Here is a 19,116-nt window from a genome sequence, read left to right as displayed (position 1 = left end):
TTATTTTCTTTTTAATTTATTTTTTCTTACATATTTTTTGCAAACCACCAAGTTTTATTGTTTTTTTTTTATATGAAATTCAACTGTTTTTTTTTTTGTATTTAAATTATATTTAATTCTTAAAACTTAAATGGAACACAGGCATATTGATATTTTTTTTTTTTAAATGACAACAAAATTAAATTTAAATAATAAACAAGGGATAAAAATGTTCATTTCTAATTATTATGATATTGTTGTTTTTTATTTTATTTTAAATTAAATTTAAAATTTAAACAAAAATTAAAATATTTCACAAATTATACAAATTTTATTTATAAGAAATGTGTAAATTAAATTTTATTTTTTTTTTTTTTTTTGGTATTTAATAGCAGAGGATGGGAAGAAACAAACTGAAGGATATATAAATTTTAAGGCTGGAAATTCTTAAAAATATTTAAAAGACACATGACTTGTTGTTTATTTTATTTTTTTGTTTAAGAAAACTATGAAAAAAAAACATCTCATCAGACACCTGGCAGCATTTTCTGGATAGTTGGTTCAACCTTACTCTTTTTTGCTAACGATTTTCAAATTAATTTTTACCCGGAGAGATCAGGTACTTGAGAACTTTTTAGAGTTGGAATTTTAAGTTCAAAAATGATTTTGAAGTCAACTCTAAAGCTCAAGACCGCAGCAGTTAGAGAAAAAAAAATCATCGTTAACATGAAAGAGGAGGTTGATTTTTAATTAATATGCACTTCTTGATTCTATTGTTGTATTTGTGTGTTGTTTTATTTATGTGTAAGTGTCTTATAGATTGATTAAGTGAAATTATAATTCACTGTCAGGAGGCGAAATGGTTCTTTTGTCTAAGTGTTAATGTTTTTTTTTTTTTTGTTAAATTATCTAAAATTAATAATAAAAAAGTGAATAAAAATATTTGTTTCATATATTTTGGTGAGTTTAACATGAAAATACCATTTGAGTAACGACTATCTTTTATTTCTTCTTTTTTTTTTCTTTCATTCCGCACTACCTATATGCTTCCTTATTCATTGCTTTCATTATTTTTTTCTTAAAAAAAAAATATTTTTTATATCACTTATTGAAGTAATGCTGTTTGGCAAAATTCTTTTTTATTTTTCTGTTCTTTCATATTTTTTTTGTTTTTTAATCATAAAAAACGTAATACCCTGAAAATAAAATAATATGAATAAATAAAGAGAAAAAATAAATATATTTTTAAATTTTTTTTACAAATTGTATGGAGATTTTTTTATAAGAAAAAATATTTTTATTAAAAAAAAAAATAAAAACTGATCGATTTAAATTTGAATTTTTGCTAAAATGTTAATTAATTAAAATACTTAATAATTTTACAAAAAAAAAATACAATTAATTTTTTGAAAAACGAAGCAAATTGAGCTAGTTTTTATTCATTTTTTAAAATTATTAAAAACAGTATTGCCTTTTTGTGAGAAACAAATAAAAAAAATGATAAATTTAACAATAAAACAATTAGTTGAAAAAGAAACAGAAAATAAGAAATTAATTTAAAACAAAAAAAAAAAGAAACTGATTTTTGTAGCAAAATTCATAAAAATTAAAAAAATCAATTTAAGGAAAAAAAAAATATATTTTTAAGATCAAAGTTTAATTTATTGTTTGTGTTTTTTTTAGCAAGATAAGCAATAAAAAGAGAATATTTATTTATAACTAAAAAAATATTTGCTTAGTTTTTTTTTTTATTAAAAGTTCAAATTTTAAATAAAATAAAATAATTTAAGATTTAATTTATTTAAAAAAAAATGAAAAAATAAAGAAAAAAATCTTCTCAGGATTATAAAAACACTAAATATTTTTTGGCATTTTTTTATATAACGTCTATGAAAGATCTATAAAAATTAAAACAAAAAACATAACTGTCTCAGAAGTCAGAACATAAAATAAAAACTTATTTACTTTCGTTTCTTTCAAAATTAATTGTTTTTTTCCAATGGTGAGAAAATTATTTTTTGCCTAATAGCCTGTTAAAATTTTGCTCAACTATAATAAAAAATACGGCTTTTATGGACACAAATCTATTATTATAAAAAAAAATCCGAAGTCTCTAAAAATGTCAAAGTCGAATATTTTTTTTTAGAAAATATTAAAAAATTTGAAATTGATAAAAAAATGTCTTTTTAAAAATTATTGAAATATTTTTGAAATTAAAAATTTAAGAACATACATAAAAATTTTATTTTTAATTTAAATTTATTTTTTATTTGGAAATGAAAGTCCAAAATAATAATATTGCTTTCGATCACAGTTTTAAATTGACCCAAACTAAAGAGAGAAAAAAGGGAAGAGAGAATGGGTCAAATTTTATTTTTTCCTGTTTTTTTTTTTTATTACAAAAAAACAAGAAACGTATACATTTAAAAAAATTAAATTAAAAAAAAATCTTATAAATAAAAAAAATGTTTTTAAAAGAAGTAAATACTTTTTTTTTTTTTTTTGTTATTATTGGACTTTCATTAAAATATTTTTGTTAACTGTCAACAGCATTACCCAAAACTCAAAAGAAAACAAATCTACTTTCACACATTTAAGAAAAAGAAAACCTAAATGGATATAAAAATTTAATGAATTTTAATGAGAAAAAGAAAAAAACAATAAAAACTAAAAAAAAAAAATTACCATCTACTTAAACACTAAGACTATAAATTGTTTCAACAATTATATTAATTTTTTTTTTGTTTTGTTTAATATATATATATATAAGTTTTTTGTTTTTATTTTATTATTTTTGTTTATATATAAAAAAGAATTTTTATGTTTTATTATTATTTATTTTAATGTATAAAAAAGAACTAAAAAAAAAAACAAATTAAAAACAAACCGTTTTTTTGAATGTTTTCTCTATTTACACAATTTAATTTTTTTTTATTTGTATCCTTTTAAGATAGACTTGGACCTTTTTCCTTGAAGAAAAATAATAAACCTCAGAAACCCCTATTTTTGAATTCTCATCTACCTCCTATTTTGTCCAAAATTTGTCTCAAACTAAAAAAAAAAAAAACGGTCCCTCACGTTTTGAAATTTCTTTCTCTCAAATAGAAATCTTAACAAACTATTTTTTATATATAGAATATATAGATTTTTTATGTATATAACATTTTTTTACTGATTTTTTGTTTTTTCTTTAAATTTATGAATAATGTAAATGTGTTATGTGTTTTTTTGTTTTTGTGTGTTATGTGTGTGTGTGTTTTGTTTGGAGGTGTGTGGTATAATAACATTAATATTTTATTTTTTTTTTGTAATAAATTTTTTAAAAATATTTCGTGCACTGCACCAAAAAAAAACAAAATTAAAATATTTATTTTTTTTTTTTTTGTTTTTGTTAATTTTTTTAATTGTTTTGTATTATTCCTGATATATGTTTTCCTTCTTTAAAAAAAAAAAATTATAATTTAAAAAATAAAATTTATAATAAATTTTTATTTTTTTATTTATTTAACTTATAAAATATAAAAATCAATTTTCAAATGCTATACTTTTGATCACAATTAAATTCAAGATGTGAATTCAATTGTGCCGGAAAGTCATCTAAACAATTGAACAACGTACCATCCATTATTGGCATGCCATAAATATTGAGATATTCATTTCCTAAGAGGTTATTGGTTTCTGTGTTGCTGCCGCCGCCGCTTCCATTAGAACTTCTATCGCCGCCATTATTATTACGATTTGGGCTACAGTAGACAGCTGAGGTTGGTGAAAACGCATCACTGGTAACTATGCTACAGTCACTGTCATCTGTCACACTGGCACTTGGATTTGTCGTATAATAGTCGTCGAATTTGGCAACATTGACATTCATGGTGACAGTTGGTGTGCCGCCATCTTGTATAATTATCGTTGTTTCATTGTTGTTGTTGTTACTGTTGTTATTGGTTTGTAGGTTTTGTTGCTGTTGTTGTTGTGATTGTTGAAGTGATTGTTGTTGTTGTGATTGATGATGATTGTGATTGCTGCTGTTCGTCGTATGGTGGAGCTGTTGTTGCTGGTGGTGTTGTTGTTGCTGTTGTTGTGATTGAAGTTGTTGTTGATGGGTATTATTGTTGTTATTGGTTTGTTGTTGTTGCAGGTGATGATTGTTTGATTGCTGTTGTTGTTGTTGTTGATGTTGATTGTTTAATTGCTGGGCAGATTGTTGATGCAAATTATTATACAAACTGAATGTGGGCAATTTGGTTTGAATACTGGCAGGATGAAGGTTAGCGTCATTAAAAATGGTACCCTTATCGTCGTTGTCATTACATCCCTGCACCACCGGATCTGACCCTACAAACACGGTATTCTGTGGTATTAGATCGTTAATCATCAACATAGTATCATTTTGAGGATCGCTATCATAGTAACCAGGGAAGAAATCATCGAGAAACAAATTCGGCGTTAGTTTGGCACCTTCGGGCGAATTGGGAGTCAATGACTCCAGAGGTCTCTGATCGATTTCGTGCTTGATTGTCAGAGCGGTAATGTCCATTTCGGTGCTGCTTTCGCTATGATTGAGAACATATTGCTGATGATTGTTGTTGGTGTTCGTGTTGTGATGATGATTGTGGTGATGATGATGATTTGTGTTGTTGTTGGAGTCATTTTTCTGCCTTTTGCTAGTAGTGCTGCCACTACTGCTGGTAGTTGTTGTTCGTGTTCGTTTGGTGGCAGTGTGTTTGGTCTTGCGACCGTTGCTGGCAGTGGACGATGTTGATGTATTCGCTGATCCTGTTTTGCCTGGTGTCGATGGTGATGGCGATCCTGATGACATTGACGATGACAAAGATGGTGAGGTTTGTTGTTGTTGTTGATTATTAAATTGCTGTTGTTGTTGACCATTGGACGATGATGAGTTACTTGTTGAATTTATGGACGAATTGGATTCTCCGTTTGCCGTTGTTGTTGTTGCAGCTGATTTCGAGGATTTTCCTTGTTTCTTTTGTGGACGGTATTTATAATCGGGATATTCTTTAATATGTAACTGACGCAATAGTTCCGCTTCATCGATATATGGTTTTCTTTCTTCGGTGGACAATTTCTTCCATTCACGACCGAGTTTTTTCGATATCTCAGCATTATGTAGTTCAGGTGTTTTTTCACAAATTTCTCGACGCATTATTTGGCTATAAACCATAAAGGAGTTCATTGGACGTTTAATGTGATTGGGACTGTGTTTTTTCGTCTGAAAATAAATAGAAATACAAAAAAAAAATTGATGAGTTTCATTTCTATAATGATTGTATAACAGCTTTTAACAGCTGTTTGAAAAATGTTTGGTTTGTATTTTTCTAAGTCAAGGTCGTTTGCAAGTTGTTTGCATGCCCTCACTGAAGGCTTTTTGATTAGGTAATAAAATTAACAAACGTCAGTAGAATTTTAACAATAGCAGTTAAGTAGGAAGTGACGTTCTAAAAACATTCCATTCAGGTTGATAAGCTAGGAATTTCCAGCTTTTTTCTATCTATTTTTATTTTTTTTTTTTTTTGTCGAATGTGAAGGTAATTAAACTTGTCGTTAATGACACCTGCTTTGAATGTCATTTCTATTTTTTTTTTTTATTTAATGTACTTCTCGTGAGGAGCTTGTTTTGAGGTGATAAAACTGGGATTGAAGAATTTGTTAATTTAATGGAAATTTTGGTATCAGTGATTCAAGGAAATTTCTTTAAACTAACTTCTTTAACTTAAAACTTCTTCTTCTCCTTCGTCAATAATTATTATTATTATTTTCGTTATAATGGGAGTCCATTAGTGGAAGAAGAAGTCACAGCAGTAAAACTGAATTTAAAGTTCAGTGGTCTGTGAAATTCTTACACAAAAAACCCCTCCAACCAAGACGAAGTCCACTTCTTCCAACCAAATATTCTTCTATTCATCTTCATCCTTCTTTCCATGAACCTTAAAAATTTTAAAGCGAATTATAACTAAGTATCCGCCAAAAAATTTTCGTACACGATTTTGCAATTCCTTCCCTTTTTCTTCGTCCTTTTTTTTTTAATGACCCTTTTTAAAATCGTCGTCCTCGAAGAACTAAAAATATACCACGAGACATTATTTTTGTCGCCCTTTTCACAGGGCGAGAGTATAAAGTTGGTGGTGAATAAAGGACATAACCTTATCCCTAAGTTGCGTTGCGAATTAACAGGACGAAAGAGAACATCAACCTCAATTTTGATTTTGTTGCTTTTTTTGGTGGTCGGTTGGTTGGTTGGTAGAGGTCGTCTTGGTTCGTCGAAATTCAGACTCTATAACAAACAACATTAGGGATATTTTGCAAAAAAGGACTTCTTCGTAAAAATAGGAAAAAAAAAAAAAATTAAGCACATAAAACAAGGAAGAAATTAAATTGAGGTATAACTCTCGTCGTCGGGAATAACAAGAACACATAGGGATGTCTGCACATTTTTTTTTTTAGTCTTCTTTTATTTTTTTTTTTATGTAAGCACTCAGGCGAATAAATAGAATGTCCTTATCCTTATTTTCTTTAGTCGACTTTTCCACCAAAAATGAAACGAATTTATGACAGACATTTTTGTTCTTTTTATTTTGTTTTTTTTTTTTTTTTTTTGGTGAAATGATAGGAATGGTTAGTGAAGAAAGTCCTTGAAAGAGTAAGGAGAGTGTGGGTGCTGATGCTTCTGCTGCTGTAAATACTTAAATAATTAATTGAAGTAGGGCAAAACGATTTTTGGTTGTGCACATTTCCACACAAACAGAGTGCATGATGGTCATGAAAAATTCAAAACTCAATTTTGAAATATAATGAAACGATATACAGGATGGCGAGTAGACACGAGTTTAACACAATTTTTTTTTTTTGTGTGAATTTTTGATATATCTATATTATATGTACGAAGAAGAGGATATATGTTTATCATTTGGGAAATGCTTTTTTAAGTTGAAATATCTATTCTGGTATTTTCCATTTCAAAAGAATCCTTTAATTTTTAATTGCAATCTATGTTGTGAGTTGTAAAAGTCCGAAATAGTGCATTTTTTTCTTTGAAACAAATTTAAAAAGATTGAATATTTGTTTGAAATAAATAGAAAAACAAGATGATGAATGGACCGAAATTTCAGCAGACCACTTAAAATGCTACACGAAAGGTATTGAAGTTTTTTAAACAAGCTTTGAGAATGTGTTTGTCAAAAGCTAAGCTTGTTGATTTAAAAGACCACACAGTAGATAACTATGGACCTATTTCACAACTTCAACGACTTTAATTCTGATATTTCTTCTCCCAAAACTTTTTTTACTACTACCGGTACTAATTCTTATTCTTCTTGTGCTTCTTTATCTTTTTTAACTTAAAATTGTATTACAACTGCGACTTCTGCTACTGTTAATTCTTTAATAGCTGCTCTTCTTTCTTCAACTTCTGCTACTCATACCTATTTATACTATTAATACTTCTACTTTTTCTAAATCTTCGGGTACTGCTATGGTTTCTAAAAGTGCTACTTCTGTAACTTTTGTTACTTCTACATTTTGACTACCAATTTGTTTTTTTTTTTTATACTGCTTCTGAATCTGCTACTTCTTCAATGTCTACCATTTCTATTGCTTCAACTGATACTTTGGCTTATTCTACTAGTACCGTTTGTTCTCAAATTTGTGCTACTATTGTTGCTTCTGATAATGCTTTTTAAACTGATACTTCTTCATTTTTGTTGCTGCAATTGATATTTTTTCTTCAACTTCTGTTATTGATTTCACTGTTTTGGTTTTTCGGAACAGTTTTTACCACTTTTTCAACTTTTTTTCGATTACTCTTTTTTCTGCTCCTTCTACTTCTTCTTCAACTTTTGCTAAAAAAATTGCTTCTTTTTTCGGTTTCTGTCAATAAAGCTATTATTGCTACTTCTGCTGCCACTTCTTCTTCAATTACTGAATTTTTTTTTTTTTGTTCTTTTACTGTTTCTTGTTTTTCAAACTTCTTCAGCTTCTTCAATTGCTACTGTTACTGATACAATAACTGGTACTGATATTTCTACTTTTACTTCTAATTCGACAAAAAAAAAATGTTCTTCTTTAACTCTTAATTCTTCTTGATTTCTACTTTTAGATCTTCTTTAAGTTCTTCTTTTTCATCTACTGACCTGACCTGTCATCTGTCAAAAATTGGTAAAGTTCAACCATATTCCAAATAAAAAGCTTTTCATTATTATTTATTTTTTTTTTTTTTTTTTTTGAGGAAAATAAAATTCATTTCAATCCGCCTCATGAACATAAATTAAAAAATAAAAGTAACTAACTAGAGGCTATATACTTAATTTTGAAATCCAAATGTACCTACTTCATATAGACTCCCACACACAAGCAAAAAAAAAAATCAAATATTGCACCCATCCAGGTGTTACGACTTAAAACAAAAAAAAAAAAAAAAAAAAAAAAAAAAAAAAAACAAGAAATGATAATAATCAATTCCGCTCCACTGACATCCCTGAGATACAATAAAACTATAACTTTCAGGTGTTTCACATAAAGCTCAGCAAGCGTGTGTGTACTAGAAAAATGTTCAAGTTAATTTCAATCACAGAAAAACACTTTGCTTTAAATTTTCATTAAAAATAAAAAAAAAAAAATTTTTTTTTACCTCGAGGAAAAAAAATATTTTTTTTTTTTTTTTTAATTTTGTTCAAAATAAAACTATAAAATCTTCAAAAACCAATTATAGATGCATCTGAATTAATTTAAAATCAACAATAATATGCAATGCATCTGGCACTCACAACACCAAAGTGCAACGTAGAAGATAAAGATACTTTTAGTGGCAAAGTATACATATATTTTACCCAGAGCCATGTGGGTTGGTTTGGTTGGCACAAAAGTTTATGGTATAACTTTTTTCTGTATCTTTTTTTTTGTAACCACTTTTGAGGAGAATTTAAAATTGTTTAAGATCTATCTTTGAACTAAAATCTCAAGTCTTCGTTTTGCATGTGAATGAGTTTTAAATATAAATTTAGATTTTTTTTTTTTGATGAAAATCAGCAGAAATTACCAAGACATGTTGTGTTTTATTTTAGCAAAAATAGTTAAAAGATCTTAAAGAAAAAAAAAAAAAATAAACTTCAGATACACATAACGAACGAATCAACTCCAATAATGAAGAACGTTATAGAAACGAAATAAAAAAAAATCAACGAGTGAAGTGAAGTGTAATTCTAAAGTCGTTAAGCCCAAGGCCAAGATGCATGCAGAAGAAGAAAAAAAAAAAAAAAAAAACTTAAACACAGAAGGAAGGAATCGCGTACTTTAACTAGTATTTTTGTATCTTTGTATCTGCGGGCTGTTTAAATGAAGTTAATTTTTTTTTTTTTTTTTTTTTGTTGTTGTATTCTATTCTTTTATAGTAGATACTATATTATTTTGCTTTTTGTGGTCGCGTCAGTTAAGTTTGTTTCAATATAGCTCGAAGGCTAGAGGTGCAGTTAATAACGAATTGTCTTTATAAACCAACCAACTACTCTAATAGAAGTCGACTTTTTTTTGTAGTATCTATATTGTAGATAGAGATAGATATTGTATGATGAATATAAAAAAAAAAAAAGAGTTTAAACTTGGGGGCTTCGCTTTAGATTTTTTTTTTTTTTTTTTGATGATGTTGGATGATGATGATGATGGAGATTGGGTAAACTTGATGTTGTTGGTTGAAAAGAAAACGAAAAACGATTAGTTATTCGTTTTTAATTTTTTTTTTTTTTTTTTTTTTTTTTGAAACTTCATACAAAAGTGCCATAGATTTTGTAGAAATAGATATAAATTGACATCGGTGTTTTGAGGGCAATTAATTTTAAATTAAAAATGATTAATACCACATCATTTTTTTTTTCTTCTCTTTCTGAGGTTCTATAGTAAAATATGTTCGATATTTAGATTGAATTTTTTTTTAGTGGAATTGTAGGTAGAAAAATTAAAAATGTTAGAAGTCATGGTGGTAGCATAGAAAATGATTTGATTTTTAAGGTTGTACGTTCATTATTTTAGTTTTTTTTTCATTCCATTGAGATTTTTTAACTTAAAAGTCGGAACTTTAATAATAAATTAGATTCAGAGTCTTTCATCAGACAGTAAAAATAATAATTTATTAATGCCACCTGCATGAATATTTTACTTTAAATTGAAAATTGTGGGAGCATATTTATTGAAGGTTAAATAAAATTATGTTAACGTGAAGTTAAAGCTCTTGGTAGTCAAGAAAAACATGTTTAAGTGAAATGAATCAGTTTCAGTTAAAACATTTTTAAGAATTATATTGGAAACTAAAATTACTTCAAATGGAAATTTCAACTTGCATAATACTTCTTTAAGAGCTTTTTTTGGAGTAGGGAATATAACTTCGATAACATTTCCGTTAGCAATTAATTATTTTAAGTTTTGAAGCAATTCCAAGCTTATTTTGGTAAGATGTTTAACGGGAAATTTATTTATCGAAACCTTATACAAGTCTTATGGAAACTTAAGCTTCCCTTAAACTTCTTTTTTTCCCACCTATTTAAACCAAAACAGCTTCGTTAAAATTTCGTCAAGTTTATTCGTAAAGTTTTTTTGGCTCTTTTTGGAATCTGTTATAAAGCTTCGGTAAGGTTGTTTTAGCTTTTCTGAAAGAAATTTCCTTATGAATCCTTAAAGAAGCAATTAAAATTTTTCTAATGATTCAATACTTTTTATATTGCAATGTTTTATTAAAAATCAATGTAAAATATCAATAAAAAGTATCAAGTATCAGTTTTTTTTTAATAATTCTCCTTAAAATCAAAACTATGAATCAGAGGCACTTTAAAGAAGTGATTTATGATTTATATTTTTCAAGTCCTCCTAAATCACTAAAGGCTATAAGTCTTCTTTCTTGACTTTTGTTTGTAATTTACTTCTCTTTTCTTTAAAAATTCAAAAATGTTCTTCCTCTATTTCAATTTCTCACAGAAAAGAAGCAAAATAAAAACCATTTATCATTCACCATTCAAACAGATTGTGACAGAGGGCACAGAGTGTATCTACTTAATCCCCCTCCTTCAGGCCAATTACTTATCGCCACAATTTTTGATCAATTCAATTTGTCACAATAAAATAAATAAAATAAAAAAAAACATGAAACCCTATTTTCAATTTTATTCTAAAGAAAATGAATTGAAAGCTTTTTGGTTTTCTTTGGATTTATTTTTTTCAATTTTATTTTTCTGTATTTTACTTATTTCGTCTATATCTTGATGGAAATAATATAAAATGCATTGATTTGCATTTTTGTGAATTTTTTTAATTTTTTTTTTATATATTCATGAACCTATCGTTCTAGGTTCTTCTCAACCCCTCTCCTCTTTCTCTTTATCGTTCATCTAGACAATTTTATAGATGAGATATATCGTTCAGTTTCACTAAACAACTTGCTGCTAGACGAAGACATAAAAAAAGTAAACAGAAAAAATACAATCCAACAATAAAATAGAGACTCTTTTAAAATGGAAAAATGAAAAAAAAAAAGAGGGCTAAAACCCCCCATGAATTGGTAAAGCTACTACAACGGCGATGAGTGATGACACATTTGCATGCATACGACATACTTTTAAGTCAACATCAACACTCTTTATTGGATATGGCGTCCCCCCCCCATTCTTTCTTTCATTTTTTATGATACAACTAGTCCCTCCTGTTGTTTTATGTCATGCAATGTCCCTTCTTTTAGCTTGAAAGTTTCATTTTTTGTAATTTTTTTTTTCTTCTGCAAGTGAATTCTCTCAAAGTTCATGAAATTTGTTTTTAGTTGTTTTTTTTTTTTGGAAGGGGTGGAGGTTATTGTGTAACGGTATCTGTACTAAATTGTTGTAAACTCTTTTGGACACTGACACCGCATCGCACTACAACAACAAGAGAAAAACAAACAACCATTAACTTTCGGACACAATTGTGCCGTGTGAGTGTGCAACATGTCATGGCACATGATTATTTATTATTCCCCAGTTTTCCTTGTAAAAAAAAAGGGGGGGGGATAATATTTTTGAAGGAGAACAAGCAAGGGTAGCCTGTCAAAAACAAACAAGAGCACAAGTTATGGTCATAATAATAATAAAACAATAATTTTCTTAATATGCTCAATTTATTTTCAACTATACTATAGACCCCCCCCCCCCCCCCCTTCGCAAAAAGAGGGTGGCATTTTTATGTATATGAGAGGGGTGGGTGACGACCATATTGGTGAAGTTGGAGGCAAAGTCCTTTTCTCGGTGTCAGTAAACTATTAATGCGATGTTGGAATATTCATGAGAGAGATAAATTAATGTGAGAGAATCACACACACACACACCCTGTGTGTATTTTGTGTTGTGTTGTATATTTGTCTGACTATCGGACCTACAACTTGGTCGTATAGAGTTGGAAGTAAATGTCCAGACCTCGCCAGCCATGTGCTGCTACCATCACCCATCCAAACCCCCTTCTCTTTTTTAGATTCCTGGTTAGGCGAATATAATTAATATTCAACATAGGATATCGTTATAATTGCAGAAAATTTAACAAACACACTCAAACACATATGAGTGTTGTGTGTTGGGGATGGAAACATTATAATAAACGTGAGGTTCATAAAGTTCACTTAATTAACGCACGCGATTTAACTATACACAACCCAGCAGACTAGCAGATACATTTCAGTAGAATCAATGAGATAATTTTTTATACAGACAGACAGATACGATACACATATGGATTTAACTACAATTTGATTCCTTTTTTGTATGAAATAAATGTGTGTGTGTGTATTTGTGTAAAATTTTTGGAGTCAGTGTCCGCTTAACTTGGTGCTCTGTCCCGTCAATTAACTAATTCAACTGAAATTGCTATAATTTTTTTTTTTTGTTTCTTTTATTTGATTGAGTTATTTTTCATATTTTTTAATAATTTTTTTTTATGACATGTTATGACCGGGATGAGTGTTGTGGATGGTAATAAAAGGCAATAACAACATGTTGCATAAGAGAAGAGATCAATAGACTCTAAGAAAAGTTTTTATATGGAGAAGATTTAAGTTCTGTCAATTAGGTGTGATTTTAATTGGTCGTAAATTTTTAAAATGGTTTTATTAGATGTTTTTATGTTAGAAGTCTGTTGTTGTATGGTGTTAGCAACATGATGCTAAGACTATGTTTTTTTTTTGTATTTTGTATTCAAATATGGTTTTTAACTATATTTTTAAATGATTTTTGTGAGAAATCGTGAACAAATATTTTAAGCAACATGTTGCAATTTTCAACATATACACTGTTTATTGAACTAATAGATTTTTTTTACATTTTTAATCAGACTTTTTTGTTCTCAAATAAGTGATTCAAAACCTTTATTCAGAATATATTTTTTTATGCAAATATTGATGTGTTTAAAGAACTGTTTTACTCCAAGCAACATGTTGCCAGACATACCTACAAGTTGTGTACACACGGGTTGATTGAATTGTCCTACAACCACTATTTAAATTGAATAATCTAAGATTCTTGTTAGTTTTAAATAAATTCACTGTGTATATATTGCTCCTGCAACATGTTGCTATGCATCATGAAAGTAAAAATACCTAAATTATAAATATAAAATTTCTATTGCAAACAATTCCCAAAGTAAAAAGAATTACTCTTCTTACTACATTGTTTAAAAATGTTTCGCAACATAATAAATGAATACTAGAAAAATGTTGCAGAATGTGAATATTTCGCAATATTTCTTTTATTTCAAAATATAACAAAATCATGTATTAAATAATCCTAAGTCAGCTAAATTGCAAATTTAATATTACCAATTAAAATTTACTGCAACATGTTGCCAACAAAAATAACAGAAATATAAAAAAAAATCTTAAACAAATTTTGTCGGATTTTAAAATTGTGTAAACCAAATATGAAACGATATTTTCTCGTCTGCACATAACAATATTTACTCTAAAAATGACTACAAAAGTCTTTACTGAGATCAAGGGTAAACGATGTATAGCGTGACCAAAATTTAAAAAAAAAAAAAAAAAAAACAACTTACAACAACCTTGGTCCTCATCAAATCACCCATTCTTCCCAAATATGATAGTTTTGTACTCATATTTACCTGAAAATAGAAAAAAAAGAAAAAAATCCAAGATAAATAACAATCGAGATTGCAAGTCAAAAAAAAAAAGCAAAGAAAAACAAAAAAAATATAAGAAATAAAATATTAAATGGGTACATAAATATTGAACATGACAAGACTATACAACCAACTTGTTACAAAGATGAAGTTATTATTATGTTTTTCTGACAGCTTAGAGCTGTTATGTTATTTTTATTTTTTTTTTTGCAGTTTTTTTTTTTTGTCTGATCAAGGTGTTTTGATAAGGTTCACGCTTAAGATATTAAATTGTCAGGGAAATACTGTTTTGTGATGAAAGATTTATTTAAAAAAAAAAGAAGGAAACGAAAAAATATGGTTGAGCAGAATTGCTCGTAGAAGTGGAACATGTTAATATGATTTGATTTAAAAAAAATACTTTTTTTGTAACTTTGGGAAAGGATACAATGGAAACTACTTTCTGTATTGACCCCAGAGAAATTTTCAAACCTTGATTAAGTTGTGATAAATCATATAGGCTAATAAAAAATCAAAAAAATTGTCAAATCCAATACTTGAGCGTAACAGGAACAAAACAGAAAAAGGTAAATAAATGTGTGTTATCCGATTGGATTGCAACAATGTATTTAATTTAATTTATATATTTTTTTGCTGTGTTAAGATAGTTTGAACAAGATTTTCGTGACAGACAAATAAACTCTGACAAACAGCCATCGCTAACACAGTCACCACCACCACCACCACCACCATCGACTCTATGCGTCTGTCGTCACGTTAACTTTCTGGTTTTCTGGTACAAAATAATTTTGTGTGTCTGACAAAACCATTAAAACCATTATAAAGTGTGCTACTAAGTGCTATATATCATGTTTCATGAAACTTGTTTCACGTAATTGCAGACACAAAAAAAAAATTAAATTAAAAAAAAAAAAAAAAAAACATTCACACAACTAAATAGCGACATAATTTTTTAATTAAATCACTTGTTGTCCGGCAGATATAATAATAATATATTTCTCACTCTTTTACCGCCGCATAATATCACATAGCGCGTTACAATTAAAAAAATAAAATACACAAATTACCTTCCACCAGATAAATTTGCAATTAATAGATTTCAAGGTTTTTTCTTTTATTTTTTTTTTTAAATAAGCGTTTAAAATTATTATCAAAAAAAAAAAAATTAAAATATTTAAATAAATAACCAACTAAAAGAATCTATTAAATACAAATCATTGGATCAATAAAGTAGAAGAGACAAACCGCAAAAACTGTAATCGACCAACGCTTTTTTTTTTTTTTTGTTTCATGAATTTTTAATATGGGAACTCAATTTGTATCTATGGATTCTGTTTGGCGGGAGATACTATATTTCAAGATAGTTTTTTTTTAATTAAAAAAAAAAAAAAATTATTTTTTTTTTTTTTTTTTTTTTTTTGTAAATCAGATTTGTACTGCCCCAGGGCTGGCGCTCGCTACAAAAATTTCTAAATGCTTTTTGCTGCTTTTTGTCTGGAAAGCTTAAATTGTAACATAATTCTATTTTGTTGTTGATTTTTTTATATTAATTTATTGTAAAAGTCCCACTGTGGGATCGAATAAAAAAAAAAAAAAAAACATGAATACAAAAATTTAAATATTTTTTTTTTGTTGATGTTGCTCACGCCTAAAAGGTGGTGATGATGAGTTGCTTCAGCTGCTGTTGCTGCAAGCAATATTAAGTGTCACTCTATATATGGATTTATTTATTTTATACTATTTTTGTTCATTTTTGGGTTAAAATCAACAAAAAAAAAATAAAATTCAATAATCTCTGAGGGTATTCATTTCATTTAAATTCAATTAAAATTCAACTGTATTTTTTTTTTGTGGATGGTAATTTCTTGTTTTATAAATCAATAACCATATTTGGATTGATTGTGCGTATGTAAATACTCACAAAAAAAAATGTGGGTGGTTTATGATAACAGACATGACATATATAAACATATTTTATGCGAACGTGGGATTTGTAAATTTATGAAGGTTTACTCGTTTGTGGTGATAATTTTGACAGATAAGTTTGTTGTTAGCAAATGTTTTTAAAATAGGTTTTTTTTCGTTTTTCTATTTGGTATTTGTTTATGCAGATAAATTTGATAATTAGTATGTGACATGTTTGAAAAATTAAATGTGGGTAGGTATAGGCTTTTTTTATTTTTTGGTGGTTATAATGAACTTTGACAGTCCAATAACAAATTTTCGGTTAAATTTATTCATGATTTTTTGTATATATTGTCCTTCGATGGCAATGTCATTTATGTTGAATATAAAAAATTTGGTGTATGTCTAAAATTAAAATAGCTTATTAGCTAAAAATGAAAGATTTTAGGGGCCTTTTTGGAATGATTTTTGTTCTGAGTCCTCATTGCAACATTTCTAAAATCAAGGACCTATGTATATAAACATTTAAAAAATAATTGATAAACACGCAAAGCATCTGAACAATTCCCAGCACCATGTTTATCAAATATTTTAGAAGTAGTTTTCCTTTTATTTTTGACATATGTACAACATTTTAGAAACAAAACAATATTTGTTTGGAAACATTTCCGGCAACATGAATATAATATATTGAATTGAGAATTTCAGTAATTTTCATTGACAGATACGCCAAGTTTGAAAAGTGTAAAATATTTCTAATTCAATTGAAATTAAAGAATTTATCTAAATAAAAGGGATATATATTCTAGAACATAGAACAATTAACGTTAGAAACATTTTGGAATCAATTAAAAAAAAAATTACTAAAAACAAAGGAGTACTAGCCAGCAACATGCATCTTAAAGGCATTAAGAAAATGTTGTAAAGAACAAGATGTTTCAGAAACATTAGAAGATGTTTTAAACACTTTATAGTAAATGTATAGCAACATTTTCTTAATATTTTTTACACTTTAATGAAGTGGAATGAAAATATTAATCATTCAAACACAAAAATGAATTTAAATAGAAAAAATAATCACATGATGATTTAAATAACAAACTGATTAACATTATTTAATAAAAAGTTTCTGCAACATGTTGGTAAAATTTGTAGGTAACAAGTTTAAAGAAACTCTGATTTGTTGTTTATAGATAAAGATAAAAAGCTGAAAAATAATAAAGCATTTATTCAATTCTTATTTATTTTTGCAAAAAAAAAAAAACAAGGTTAATAAATTACATAAATTCTAGAAATATTTAAAGATATGTTGCTAAACAATTGACAACATGTCGCTGATCGTTTTCTTCACTCAAATTATTTATTGTTATTTTTATATTATTTTGTATTGTTTTATTTTTGGGAAAAAACCAAATAAAATATGGATGAAGGTGAGCCCGGATTTAAGTCCAAATGGAATTTCCCTGACATTTACAGTAATTTCTTCAACTCTATCAACATAAAAATCATTTTATTTTATTTCTTTATTTAGGTATTAGAAAATAAAACCCAAATCAAGGAACAAAGAAAAATCAGAGTGACAGTTTGAATTTAACAAACAACAATTTTATGGAAAATCAAAAAAATGGAAAACCAAAAATTCTTTTAGGTTACCATCATATCTATAACCAGTGTCTTTCTTTTCCTTTGGGGACTTGACGGACTAGATTTGTTTTTTTTTTTTTAGAACTCATGAGAGCAACCAATATGCATAATAATTGCTATTCATTTCGTGTGCTCCTGAGGCAAAATCCAAAACGATTAAAATCAATGCATGGATACACGATTGAACTTCAAAGGCAGGTAACGTATACGTATTTTCTGTAACACATAATAAAGTTGAATTCAGCAAAAAGAATTACAAATAAAATTCTGATTTTTTTTTTTTTTTTTCATTTTTATTTTTGTAACTGAGTAGGAAGTAATTATTATGTCATGTGCAATTTTATGACTAAGAAAATGTGAATTCACTTTACCTACTCATAAAAAAAAAATAGAGAATTAAATTAATTAAATAAAAAAAAAAATCTTTTGAAAGACCACAATAAAAAGTTGTTGTGTTTAGAAACACCAACAACAAATATATAAGCAGCAACTTCTCAAAGTAGCTTTTGATCAATTTGACTTTTTTTTTTCATTTTGATTTTTTTTTTTTCAAACGAATAGCGCGAATCGATCATGCAATTTAGCTGCTGTCCTTCTTTCAACCATATTTGTCAGTTGATTTGACCCTGAATTAAAAAGAGAGTTTGTTATTTTTTTTTTCTAATTTTATTTCAATTTCAAGTGGATAGTGTTGAAGAATAATGACATGTGGACAGAATTGACAACAACAACAACAAAAAATTACCACCAGTGAGAGAAAATATATATAGTTTTTTTGTATTTTAATTGAATTTAAATCAAATTGAAATAAGAACAAGTTAGTTGGTTGGTTGCTTGTTGGTACCCCAACAATCTTTCAAGAAATAAACGTGGGTTATAAATTTAAATTTTGTTAAAAAAAAAAAATAAATCTTTTATAAAAAAAAAAGAATTGATTTATATTAATTTTCTTGAAAAAATTCAATACATTGTATGCAGTTGAATTCTATTAGAGAATGTTGAGATTTTTATCTTTTATTAAAAAAAAAATTTACTTCATTGAGTAGTGGCGCTGTGCTAGATACAAAAAAAAAAAAATAGAAGTATCAAGAATTTAAATTTATTTTTGGAAATGACTGAAAAATACGAAAATTAGAAAGTTGTTCATTAATTTTGGTTTGATGCAAGAGCAAATAAATATTCATAACAAGTAGAAGATAATGATTGTTACCTATACAAGAAATAGTACAAACGAATCTTAAAAAGGTGAAAATAAAATTGCAAGCCTCTAGAGGGCGCTATACACTATTCCATATAACGTCATATAGCCTATAACCAGCGGATGGGCAAAATGCTTCCAACGAATCCTCAAAATTCAAATTGCGACAACTAGATCAGAAGTTATGATGGAACAAACTTACTTTTTATACACAATGTTCTATAGATTTTTCCCTACCT

At 27.3% G+C, this 19,116-nt stretch overlaps 1 protein-coding gene and 1 long non-coding RNA gene across 4 annotated transcripts in view; one reads left to right on the top strand and one right to left on the bottom strand.

Moving 5' to 3' along the window:
• Positions 1 to 421: 421 nt before the first annotated feature.
• LOC129907338 (alpha-protein kinase 1) overlaps positions 422 to 19,116 on the bottom strand; it is a 142,506-nt gene continuing 123,811 nt past the window's right edge. Inside the window, exons 2-4 of one of the 3 annotated variants that reach the window (XM_055983488.1) lie at positions 14,047 to 14,112; positions 3,598 to 5,209; positions 422 to 1,175 (exon numbers count right to left, since the gene is read on the bottom strand). In XM_055983488.1, coding sequence (XP_055839463.1) covers positions 1,153 to 1,175; positions 3,598 to 5,209; positions 14,047 to 14,112 — 1,701 coding nt within the window. In that variant the 3' untranslated portion in view covers positions 422 to 1,152. Of the gene's footprint in view, positions 1,176 to 3,367; positions 5,210 to 14,046; positions 14,113 to 19,116 lie in introns of those variants that run through there. The other 2 variants (XM_055983487.1, XM_055983489.1) reach the window with 2 other exon arrangements.
• Positions 17,477 to 18,525, top strand: LOC129907368 (uncharacterized). The gene is made up of 3 exons (XR_008771010.1): positions 17,477 to 17,683; positions 17,762 to 17,877; positions 18,241 to 18,525. It is a non-coding gene; the product is annotated as an uncharacterized LOC129907368 (long non-coding RNA).

This window comes from Episyrphus balteatus, chromosome 1, assembly GCF_945859705.1.
Source record: "Episyrphus balteatus chromosome 1, idEpiBalt1.1, whole genome shotgun sequence".
Taxonomy (NCBI): domain Eukaryota; kingdom Metazoa; phylum Arthropoda; class Insecta; order Diptera; family Syrphidae; genus Episyrphus; species Episyrphus balteatus.
The sequence above is the reverse complement of the archived record's forward strand: the minus strand, read 5'-3'. Positions and strand labels throughout refer to the sequence as shown.